Source organism: Peromyscus californicus, unplaced genomic scaffold, assembly GCF_007827085.1.
Source record: "Peromyscus californicus insignis strain IS unplaced genomic scaffold, ASM782708v3 Scaffold_12__1_contigs__length_115047231, whole genome shotgun sequence".
In the NCBI taxonomy this organism is placed as follows: Eukaryota; Metazoa; Chordata; class Mammalia; order Rodentia; family Cricetidae; genus Peromyscus; species Peromyscus californicus.
In genome coordinates, this window is record NW_026294413.1 from 909,735 (window position 1) to 922,267 (window position 12,533).

General features: G+C 37.2%; 1 protein-coding gene across 1 annotated transcript in view; it reads right to left on the reverse strand.

Moving 5' to 3' along the window:
• Itgbl1 (integrin subunit beta like 1) overlaps positions 1-12,533 on the reverse strand; it is a 242,771-nt gene that overhangs the window by 99,458 nt on the left and 130,780 nt on the right. Inside the window, exon 7 of the mRNA XM_052732361.1 lies at positions 6,042-6,188. Coding sequence (XP_052588321.1) covers positions 6,042-6,188 — 147 coding nt within the window. The remainder of the gene's footprint in view (positions 1-6,041; positions 6,189-12,533) is intronic.

Genomic DNA, 12,533 nt, shown 5'->3' on the forward strand with positions numbered 1-12,533 from the left:
CACTGAATAATAAGGCCTACAGATAGATGATGTATTTTCATGGTTATAGAAGTCAATGCAAGGAATTTGATAAATGACAGAAATTTATAACACAAACAGCAAAAATGTATAAGAAAGAGCTATCTAAAGAAGCGCGATTGGTGGGGAAGAAGAGCCTTTCTTATGCTCCCCGCAGGAGGGCCTGGTAGTACAATTTTTCTAGAGAACAAAAATCCCTTATTCAAGGGATTTTACTCAAAGCATTTATTTTCAATCATTCATATTTCTTTATCCCACAGTTAAGAAGTAGAACTAAAGATTCATATGCACATTCTGCTCCAAGAGTGTAATTTATGGCACAAAATAGAATAAACAGCCACATGTATTTCTAAGGAAAGATTATTTATTTTGCTACAACTAAAAATCATAATTGGTGGAGAACCAGAAGGATACTACTATATAGCCAGACAATAATTTTCAAGATTATCACTGTAACAAACAAACCACATTTAGAACATATTGTTTAACAAATTAACATGGTAAGGGATTAAGCTATTTTAAACAACAGCTCTGGAGTCCAGAGCACTGTATTAAGAAGTTACATGACTCTTCCCCACCCCTCACTTCCCATTTTCCCCAGGAGATCTTATATGGGGGTGGGTAGAGGGGCAGGGATGGGGATGAGAACATGAGAGAACCAGGAAGGTCAAGTAGGGGGAGAGCAATGACAGCGATACCTTGGTAGAAAGAACCATTATGGGATTAGAGAGAAACCTGGTGCCAGGGAAATTCCCAAAAATCCACAAGAATGACCCCAGCTAAGACTCCTAGAAATAGTGGAGAGAGTTCCTGAACTGGCAGGCCTTCCCCTGTGATGAGATTCATGACTACTCTAATTGTCATCATAGAGTCTTCATCCAGTGACTGATGGAAGCAGATACAGAAATCCACAGCTAGGCCTAGCACCTGGAGTCCAGCTGAAGAGAGGGAAGATGGATTGTATGAGCAGGGGGGTCAAGATCATGATGAGGAAACTCACATAGACAGCTGACCAGGGCTAGGGGGAGCACATGAACTCTGGATGGATGGATGGATGGATGGATGGATGGATGGATGGATGCGGAACCTGCAGGGAACTGAACCAGAGGAACGTGGGTAACATTTGACTGGCTTGGTCTGCTTGTGGGGTTCCTGACAGTGGGACTTGGATTTATCCCTGGTGCATGAACTGGCCTTTTGGAGTCCACTCTCTATGGTGGGATACCTTGCTCAGCCTTGATACAGTGGGAAGGGGCTTGGGCCTGCCTCAACTTGATGTGCCAGACTGGCACAGCCATAACTAAATGGAATGGCAGAAGTCATAAAGCCAGCACAGCTGCTTGACAAAGATCCAGCAAAGCTGAGCCACATGATGGCTGCCATGTCACCTTTGGTTTTCATTTCTATCTGTTACATACTTGGGGCACTTTTCATATTTGTACAATTTGAGGATATTGGGTTGATGGAAAATTCCTTATGAATCAGTTATGCCTTCTCCAAGGAATGCTGCTTCTAAGCTTACCCAGAAAAGTCCTGAACACACTATTCCCCCACACACACTTTGAGGGAGATATCCTTATCTACTTGAAGGTCTTCGTTACGCCTTGGAGGTTGTGACACATAAAGGTCTCTTTATGAGGCTATGAGACATTCTTGAAACATCTGTCCCTCTACTTACACAGGAAAAAGATATTAAAAACAAAGCAAAATCAAAAAGGTCAACAAGATTAGGTGGGCTAGAGGAATTGTCCGCAGTTAAGATTACAAGCCTCTTCCCACTGTACACTCAGACAATTACGTGGCATACAACTCTGCCCTACATAGAAACATATTGATAAGTAAAGTATGGAGTGAAAAGATGATAAAAGTATGAGATGTTAGGACCTCCCTCTCTTAGAAGTTAGCTCATTGTAGAACCACTATAATGTCATATGACCAAGGAACAACAGAATGCCAGGATCAGACATATAGACAAATTCTACAAGGATATAAATGTGAATATTGATTGTATTATGTCAGAATTTGAATAATAACTGCAGCAGCTTTAGCCTGAGGACTTTTCCTGGGCACTCTGACCACTAAGAGTTAATAAGAAATTGTTTGAGACAAGGCAAAATGCCTAGAGTGGTTGAAGATTTTTGTTTTGGTCTAGTGTCCTTGAAGCAACCAAAGCAACCAGCCTGAGCACAGGCTGTCATATGCCTCTAGATTCTCAAAAATTGGGTTATGGGGTTTATGAGTAAAAATGATAACTCTGTTTATTAATGATGCCAAAACTTGAGGGCAATGATTGGAAATGATAACTCTGTTCTTTCATAGTTTATTAATGATGACTAAAAGATGAGCAAAAGGAAGTGAAACACATGTCCAAAAACAAAAATGATATGATCTATGTTTTGGAACATCATGAATGTATCCCTGCTAACTAAATTCTGTATAAATAAAGAAACACTCTGGCTGCTAGCTAGTCAGTCAGGCTGCAAGATTCTCCCGACTACCACGGCCTGGCTCACTTCCTTCTCCTGCTGACTCCTTACACCCTCTACAGAACCCATCCATGGCTTGGAATGGCTCCCTGCACAAGACCGTATTGACACCCCATGGGAGGCCTTACCTTCTCTGAGGAGTGGGTGGGAGGGGTGGAGGGAGGTGGGGAGAGGAGGAGAGGGAGGGAGAAGTGTGGTTGGTATGTAAAATGAAAAAAATTAAAATAAAATAATATATAAAAAAGAACAGAGTTTTGTATGAAAAATATAAAATTGTCTTGCAAAAGAAATAAAGATACATCTTGATTAAAAAAAGAAGAAGTTATATGATACCCACAAGCTTGGAACTTACTATATAGTTTTACTCCACTCATTGTGAAATAGAATAGCTATATTTTTTCCTATTTCTTTGTGTTTTAGGAAATTACAATGAAAAATGTATTCAATAGTTTTTAGCACTTTCTTTGTTTAAGGAAGTTCACATAACTGATTATAGAATAGCATAAATATTTAATTTCTAAGATACATACATGATAATTGTATTTATTTTGTTTTAAAGTTGCTATTGATAACACATAGAGTTATAAACCTTAAGCATTTGAATACCTATGTATTTAAGTGTATGTGAAATTTTGTTCTGATTATTTATTTATTTTGACCAAGTTGTACTTCCTAAAGTTTGACTGGGGAAAACTATGATGGATAGGAGTTTAGATACAATAATAAACATGCCCCAAATATCAGTTACTTAAACAACCCAAGTTTTCATCCATGTTACACACCATGGGAGGATTAGCAGAGCTGACTGCTAACCACCCTCACTCTGAGACCCAAGCTGAGGGACCAGCACCTGTCTCCAGCACATCTTAGGGGAGAGGGGAAATGGCAAATCCTTCCACACCTCTCAAAGCTTATGCTTGGAAGGAAAAAGCATTAATTTTCCTCTTAGTTTTTGAATAAAGTCAGAATCACACACACGAGGATCTCAATAAAGATAAAAATGCATTTTCAACAAAAGGAAAATTTTAAACTAATGTGTAGCCTATCTTAAACTACTTTTAGTTTTTATAAAGAATATAGATAAAATAAATGAAAAGTGACTCCTCGCTGCTACCGAGATGCACAAACCAAGATGAATAAGCTTATGGATAGATACATCAACTAAGGGAATACATCTACTTGAATGAAATGGCATCTAGAGGCAATGGAGAATAGAAATCAAGAAATTTGCAAACTGCGTAAGAATTTGAAGATCCTGTGAGACATTCAATCCTTAGACAGAATGACTCAGCTTACTAATCACCATCAAAAGCAAGAAATATCTGCCCCTATGCGATGTTCTACTGGGAGCAGTTTCTCCCAGGTGGTGGGCCAAAGAGGCTCTCAAGCTTGAGAGCTGGTGGTGCTTGTAATTGTTTTCTTCACTCTTGTAACTACAGCTGTGGTGGATATTCATTCAAAACTGCAAAGCCAACCCTGTAAAAGCTTTCATATGAGATGTTTGCTTCAGAGATCCCAGTAGCAATGACATGGCTCACAGACGTAGCCTGACAGGAAAGTACAGTGACCACTGATTCAAGCTATTGAATAGCATGGGCTATTGCTTCTTAGTTTTTGTTCTCAAACTTCCATGGGGAACAGTTCATTCACCAATACCTCCATCACGCTTAAGGAAACTAGTGATGTGTATTATTTATTTATACAGTACTTCTAGAAGCTTAGGTGAATTTATGGTTTAGTCAGATTGTACTTACAAATTCAACATCCTTTTGATACAAAATATTTTAACTATATTCTGTTCCTCTAAAATTGTAGCTAAGCAGTGATCCTCGAGAAAGATGGAAAGTCAGTATGTATTTGAAATCAAACCTACTCAAGTTTATTAAAGATTAACATATAATTCCACAATAACTTTCTTGTACTTGTCCTATGTATTAGAGTCTAGACAAATAAAAACACATGTATAAATTTAAAGTAAATTTTAGGGAGTGAAAAATAATTTAGGAAGTTTTCTTTTTCCTATTATATAATTGGTCATTTTAATATCAAAAATTGATAAATTAATAATTATCCAGGTATTTGTTTGTTCATGTTCTATTTACTTCTACTAGTAAAAAATTATTTGATATTTTGATGATCTTACATAATGTACACTCTTGACTTAAAACAATTCTTTAAGTTCTCAATACAAATACATACCCTTGTCCCTTGTTTGGGACCTTAGGGCAATAGTAAAACTCACCTTAAGTTTCTAGAGTGAAAACACCTGGAAAATGGTTCTCAGAAATAAAATCTATTTTGATATAAAGTTATTTTTTATTTCTTTCAAGATTTACCTTTGAATTCATCTCCATTATTATAATAAAGTGATAAAAATATAAACATTTAAAAATAAATAACAGGAATGTTACATGGGTTAGCCTCCCACACTCAATCCTGTCACAGATTTCAATGATGAAACTTGCACAAGAGAAGATGGTGAGGTCATGTAAGTCCCTGGCTGCAGACTGAACGTGTGGGTGACAGTTGTCTGAGGGATAGCACAGTTTCAACCCTTGAGACTCCACAAGCTTGACAGAGTACTCATCTGCACCTGAAAATATTTTAAATTGGATGGAGCAGAGTCTCCTGTCTGGGTTATTGCTAGAAAATACCTCAATAGCCTATGCATAAAATGTGTAGAATTAGTATTCATATTGCATCATTCCATGATTATATAAAATGCAGGGCTTTAAATACTAAAAAGTTAAACTTCATGTTATATGAATTACATATTAATAAAAAATCACATTAAAAAAGAATATAACAGAAAATCACATTTTTCTTCTAAAATTCAAATCCCTTTCCACGTTCTATACTGAACCAAATTTCTGGTATCCTTTACAACCAGTTCCTCTAAAAGCATGTGTCAGATTGACTTTGTTATTCTCAAGTGAGGAATGAATTCATAGCTCTTAGTTTGATGGATTAAAAAGAATGCTCTTCCAGATGAGTTTTTCCTTATCCTGGATTTTTTTCCTGATCTGAGAGCAAAAGCACACCCAAGGCTAAATGTCTTCTAAAAGAGCAACTTATTCATGCATGTTTATACAATGCTTTTCCAAGTGAACAATACCCAACAAATAATGGTATTGAATTTCATGTCACTGGGCAATTAGACACTCAAGTTCAGAAAGCTTTAAGAAAACATCTCAACTGTGTTTTTGTTGTTTTTAATTTATTGAACTGAATAAAGCTAAATTGGAATTGAACAGCCTGAAATACAGAAAACAACGTGTGTGTGTGTGTGTGTGTGTGTGTGTGTGTGTGTGTGTGTGTGTGTACCCACATGAAGAGAGAGAAAGAGAAAGAGAGAGACAGATTGTCTTTGTCCAGAACTTTCACTGATCTGAGTGGAGTTTACCAGTTTTGAAAAAGCAACAATCTTTCTTCTTTCAGTGATCTCAGCCACCTTCTTCCTAAGTCCATGTGGATGGCATTCATTTGCCTCACACTATTAGAAAGTAATGACAAGACATGGCAATTGACTTCACTCACCCCTTCCAGAACAAAGCAGGTCAGAGCCACTCTGGCACTTCCTGGTGCTCTCCTCAGCTGACAATGGGCAGGACCGTGGGTGCTCACAATTCTTCCCATACCAGCCTGCTCTGCAGTCACATCGTCCACAGTTACACTGTCCATGACCTTCATAGTAAGGGGGGAGGAGACCACATGAAGATTATGTAACCAGAGATAGTTTATAGCTTTTATTCTAGCAGTGACTTTTATTCTAGCAGTAAGTCAGGATCTTAATTTATACACCACTAACCATTAAGTCAAAGGAACATTTTTTCTCAAATATTTAAACAACTGATGTACATTAATAGATCGAAAAGAACAAAGAAAAGCAACAAGTATGGATAAAATAAATGGTTTAATAAGGCTTTAAATTTGAGTCTATCAGATTCTAGATAAATGTGATTGTATTGGTCTACTGGGAAGTAAGTGACATATTTGATGGATTTGCCAGTTAATTCATGTGAAGGAGAACTATAGGAAATAGAACACAATCATTTTTTGAAGTAGTTCTTTTTTCTTTCTAATGAATCATTCAACTGATCTGTATCTACTTAAAAGAAATAAGGAGCCACAAACTGACAACAAAGCCATGAAATCTAGAATTAGGGAGAAGTTGAGATCCCCATTCATGAGCTTTACTAAGCTATTATATATATATATATATATCATTCATCCATTGATCTAGCCACAGCCCCTTGTTTCTAAACCTTGGCTATTATGAAAAACAGCACACAAGCAGGTAATGAAGATTTCACTTTAAGATAATGATTCCATTTCTTTTGGAAATGTACTCAGAAACTTTTTTCTTCTGTTTCCTCCCTCCAAAGTCGCACATACACCTGTCTCTGCTCTCTTTTGAATTCATGGCCTCTTCTTTCCTTAGAAATTATAAAATTCACATTGTGGAAGTTTTTTAACCATATACTGGCCTGGTTCTTTACAATGATAATATTATGGGTCAGAGTTAAATGGTATAATAGTGAATATTAATTTATTAATTAATGATTAATAATAATCATTAAATGTAAATATTTTAAATAATAAATTGAATTCAGTGAACATTTCTTGAGTTCCTGTTACATGATAATCTGTTCAACAATGTGCTTTCATCACTAATTCTCTATAATTGAAAAATATGTTGTTGACAAATACTTATGATTTGTGAGTATTTAGTATTTTGATCATTTAGATCTTCCAACACAAGAATTTTACTTACTTTTTTTTGTACTTATTGAAAGTTACATTTCAAAAATCATTTAGTTCTGTGGCATTTTTGCAGTTTATCTCAGCTTAAGAAATTAGTTTTAGTTCTTAGTTTTAACTGTCAACTTTATTAAGTCTAGGGTCACCTACGAAAGAAGTCTCAGTTGAAGGATTCTCTAAACAGATTGTCTCGTGGGCATGTCTGTGGGGGGACTGTCTTGATTTTTAATTGATATAGGAGGTCTTACCCCACTGTGGGCAGCACCATTCCCTGGGCAAATTTGACCCTGAGCCAAATAAAAAGATAGCTAAGTGTCTCTCTGTGAGAGAGCTGGCAAGAACCCTTCCTCTATGATTTCTATCCAAGTTCCTGCTTGAGTTACCACCATGATTCCCCTCAATGGTGGACTATGACCTGGAAGTGTAAGCCAAACAAATCCTTCCCATCCCTAAGATGCTTTTATCATGGAATTCGTCACAGCAATCTAATGAAACTAGAATACCATCCTTCTTCTATGCCCTCCTAAAAATAAGAACAATCAGAAATGTATGTATAAATAATTACTTTTGAAACAAAAAGCTTGAACACTTAAAGTACAATTTATTCTGCTGTTTTATAGGAGCAAGTGGCTTTGAAATACTTGGACACAGGCAAGAGATTCAGCTCAGGGACTGTTAGATCTATAAGGACACAATACAGGACATACTGCCATTCCTAGGATATTTGACATTTTTAGCAGTAAAATTGAAGGAATGGTTAGATTGGAAGAGAAGTCTTACTTATTCTTGGAAGTTTTAAAACGGTAAATGTCTGAGCAAAATATCTAGTAAAGGAAAATGTCATTATATTCCTAACTTACCCAAGAGGGTACCACCTGCTGCTGTGACCTACAGGAATCACAGTCAGGGAGAATCCTCCCCTATCACACACAGAGGAAGATCCTATCCAACCCAGAAAGGACAAAAAGAAGCAGACACCTTGGAAACAGGCACAGAGAAAAAACAAGGACTGCAGAGCGATAACATTGTCTAGCTGAAGTCAGAACACATGCTTAAATTTTGTAATGGTTATTTTCTGTCTGAAGTTCATTTGTATGGCAACATTAACAAAGAAGATCCAGATATGATAGCACACACCATTAATCCCAACACTGGAGAGGCAGAAGCACAGGCAGGCAGATCTCTGAGTACAAAGCCGGCTTGATCTTCATAGTGAGTTCTGGATCAACTAGAGCTACAGAAAGACCCTGTCTTGAGTGGGGGAAAGTGGCATAAAAGAGCCTAAAGATGACTGTAAGTTACTAAGAAGAGATTTTTAGAATACAAATCTGATCCAACTACTAACAAAAGAAATTAGATTAATTATGGAGGGATTAATGTTATTTTTATTCATATTTTAAATTACATTTATTTAGTGGGGGGCAGGTGCACACATGGAGGTCAGAGACCAACTTGAAAGGAATCTATGTTTTTCTTCCTTAATATGGGTCCCAGGAATTAAACTAATATAAGGCTTGGTGGCAAGTGCCATTTCCCACAGAGTTATGTTGATGGCCCCTCAACGTCATTTAATAAATTGCATATGCTCCTCACCTAGAAAAAAATCACCTTGGAAATTTTGCCATTAAGCCCTCATATTCACTTTCTGTTTCTTACTGGGTCTGTTTTATTCAGTTAGTTTTAATCCTTTAAGCCTTTTCTACCTTTGTGTGATGGCAGTGCCATCTTTCCATGCCATTGTTATTTCTATGTCCTTTTCAGGGCAGAGGAGAGTACAGACTGTGATCTGCACCACAATTCCTGGTGTACCTGCAATGCTTGGTATCACAAAGTTCTTGAGGATGACTCCTATGAATTTAGATTTCACCTCCAGGCATGTCAACCCTAGCTTTTAGGTATTCAAAAGCCTCTACAATCAGTCATTTACTCATCCATATGGGTTAAAAGACTGTGTCATGGGTGTGACTGGCTCTGAGGTCACAGGCATTGCCCTTCAACAGGAAGTGCCAAGGTGGGAGAACACTGTCTGGCTCAAGATGACTGCTCACTCTCCTGAACCATCTGGGTAAGTATATGTGTTTTCTCTTTCATTTTCTCAAAAAGGATTCAGTATTAGCCAAAAATGTTTAATCTGGGAGACATTAAACAGGAGAGCAGTACCTAAGTCATATAAGATGTATGAAGTTCTCCAGAGCTGGTGAACACACAGCAGCTGGTATAAATGATGAAATCTTACAGTGGCATATTTTCTCTTTTATTAATGTGGGGGAAGCAATATATCCTAAGTCAAATATACCAATGAGGAGCACACAAGAAGCAAATACAGAATCATAGGGAAGTTTTTGTAAATCCCATCTACAATAATGAAAGATGGAGTTAACACAGCAGTGCTAAACTGGGTGTGTTGCTTCGGTCTGTAACCCCAGCACTCCAGAGGCTGACACAAGATGACTTTTTCTAGCTTAATGTCAAACTGGGCTGCACAAAGAGTTTCAAGCCAGACCTGCCCATGGAATAAGACTAAATCTCAAAATAAATAAATAAATAAATAAATAAATAAATAAATAAATAAACAAGCAAACAAGAGTACCCTTGACTGATTTAAACATTTATTTAAGATTAACTGTTATACTTTTCAAACATGATTTTTACTTCTCAGTAGTAAAAGATCTTCTCATGTCTTGATTTTAAGAAGTATGTTCTATGCTGTCAAAATAAATTTAGAATGTTAGCGATTTCATTCTAAATAAAACTGTGCATTTCCTACAAAAGATTTTTAATCCATATAGTCAGAAACTCATTTAGAAGTGTAAAGTATTGACACCAGATTGCCAGGAAGTGGTTGAGTCAGAAAAGTACTTGGAAGAACAAGGTATTAGTACTGAGTCCTAAAGAGGAAACTACGAAATAACACTGTGGTCTCTTTTCTGGAGTTAATAGTTCCTCAATTCCAATCAAAAAGCCCAGCTAAAGAGAAAGGGATCATAGAGCAGAAATAAATTCAGGAAGACAAAGGTTTGGTTTTGATAAAAAAGAATTTGAAGTAAAAAATAAGTTTGTCATGAGAACCAGTTAGTCTAACACACTACAACATACTATTAGTTTTTTTTAAAGGCAAATATGGGAGAAAAGGCTTACCATAAATAAAAATAGGTGTTTTACACTTGACTGAGATGTGCCACTGTCCTTTCCTAGGCCTCATCAGAATTTAACCTGTCTTTCAAGTAGACAGAACCAAAAAGGACTCTTACCACACTGATCAGAACATAATGCTTCCAGGAGAGTTTGTCAAATCTGTGTATGTTTAAGCCTGTAGGAGTTAGTCTCATTTCTTCTAACAAATGTTCTTTAAACTGTGTAGGCAGATCAACAAAATTGAGATGAAAGATGGAGGATGTTGTTGTTTATCCCTGATCTCAGCATCATAAGTATTAAAATAAGAAATCCATTCTCAGATACCCTGTACACATGTGTGCATGGACACATAAACACACACATACCTGCACACATATACATGTACACACATGCATGGACACACACACATGAATACACACATATGCATGTATGCAAACACATTCACACAGAGATGAGTTTGAGTATAATCTACCTACTCCAAATGTAACTGCTGCCCAGGCTGTTGCACATGGTCAAGAAGGTTCACAGAATGATTCCTAATCCAGCAGCATGATGGCCATTCAAGGAAGGTACCATAAAGGCTATTCTAGGATGAGTGTGACAGACAAACCCAAATTTCAATTGTGGATTATGTTCTCTTGAGTTACAACATTTAATTCTAAAATTCAAACAAACAAACAAACAAACAAAATCAATATAAATTTAGCTAAATATATTTTAAACATTTTTTGTCCTGGAGAAAATATTTCTTTTCTTTTTTTTGTTTTGTTTTGTTTTTTGAGACAGGGTTTCTCTGTGTAGCTTTGTGCCTTTCCTGGATCTCGTGCTGTAGACCAGGCTGGCCTCGAACTCACAAAGATCTGCCTGCCTCTACCTCCCGAGTGCTGGGATTAAAGGCGTGTGCCACCACCACCTGGCCTCTTTCTTTTTTTTAATCTAAAATAAAATTTATTTATTCTGTGTTTTACACATCATGTATCTTGATCCCATACATTCCCCATCCCTTCACATCTGTCTTCTGCCCTGCACACCTCCCCCCCAAATAAAACAAAATTCAAGAGAAAAAAATGAAGAAAACAAAATGAGAAAAATTTTAAAAAGGGAAGGAATTAAAAAATCTCGTCATGGAAGCTGCAGTGCAAACCAAGTCGACTCATATACCCCTTGTCCATACATTTCCACTGCAAGTATTCATCACAGTTGTCGGTCTGGTTTGAGGCCCCTGGCCTCCACTACATGTTCGCTGCTGGGGCCCGACTAGGACTCTTCCTGGACATCCTGCTGCCACCCTGTGTGAGGAGATCCTGCAGCTTTGGGTCTGTGGGTCTGGTCCCTTTGTGTGCTCCAGCAGATCATAAATGAGGTGAATGTTGGGGCAGGCCAAGTCAGAACCCCAGGTCTGGGCCTGAGCAGCTGTAGGGTTGGTCTGCCACATAGAAAATGGGATAGCTCTCTCAAATACACATGGATATAAACCTTGATGGTTACAAGTAGCTACTTAAAATTGACACAAAGGCCATCAACAGGGAAAAATTTAAGGGAATAAGGTATGTATAGCTAATTATTTATATAACTTTTATTTTTTAAATCTATTTCTGTATTAATTTTTTCCATTCAAGACAAGGTAAAATGCTATATTTAGTAATTTCCTTCTATGTTTTTTCTTGATGCTTTAGTAATCTACCTTTACAAATTTTCCCAAATAATATAGTTTTATCATACTATCCCATTTTCTAAACTAATGCAGCCCACCTTATGCTTCCATCAATGTGGTATATTGAACAAGGATAAAGGTTAAGGACACCCTGGAGTATACTGTTCTAACTCAGGGGTTTGGGAAATAGAATGGTGAGAAGTCATTCAGAATATTGGAGGTGGAGAGGTGACTCAGTAGTTCAGAGAAATTGTTGTGTTTTGAGATGACCCAAGTTCAATTCGTAGCACCCATGTTGGGCAATTCATAACTGCATGCAACTCCCAGAGGATACAATGCTCTATTTTGGCCTCCAAGTACACTTGTACACACATCTCTCACACACACACACACACACACACACACACACACACACACACACACACACACACGAGAGAGAGAGAGAGAGAGAGAGAGAGAGAGAGAGACAGAGACAGAGA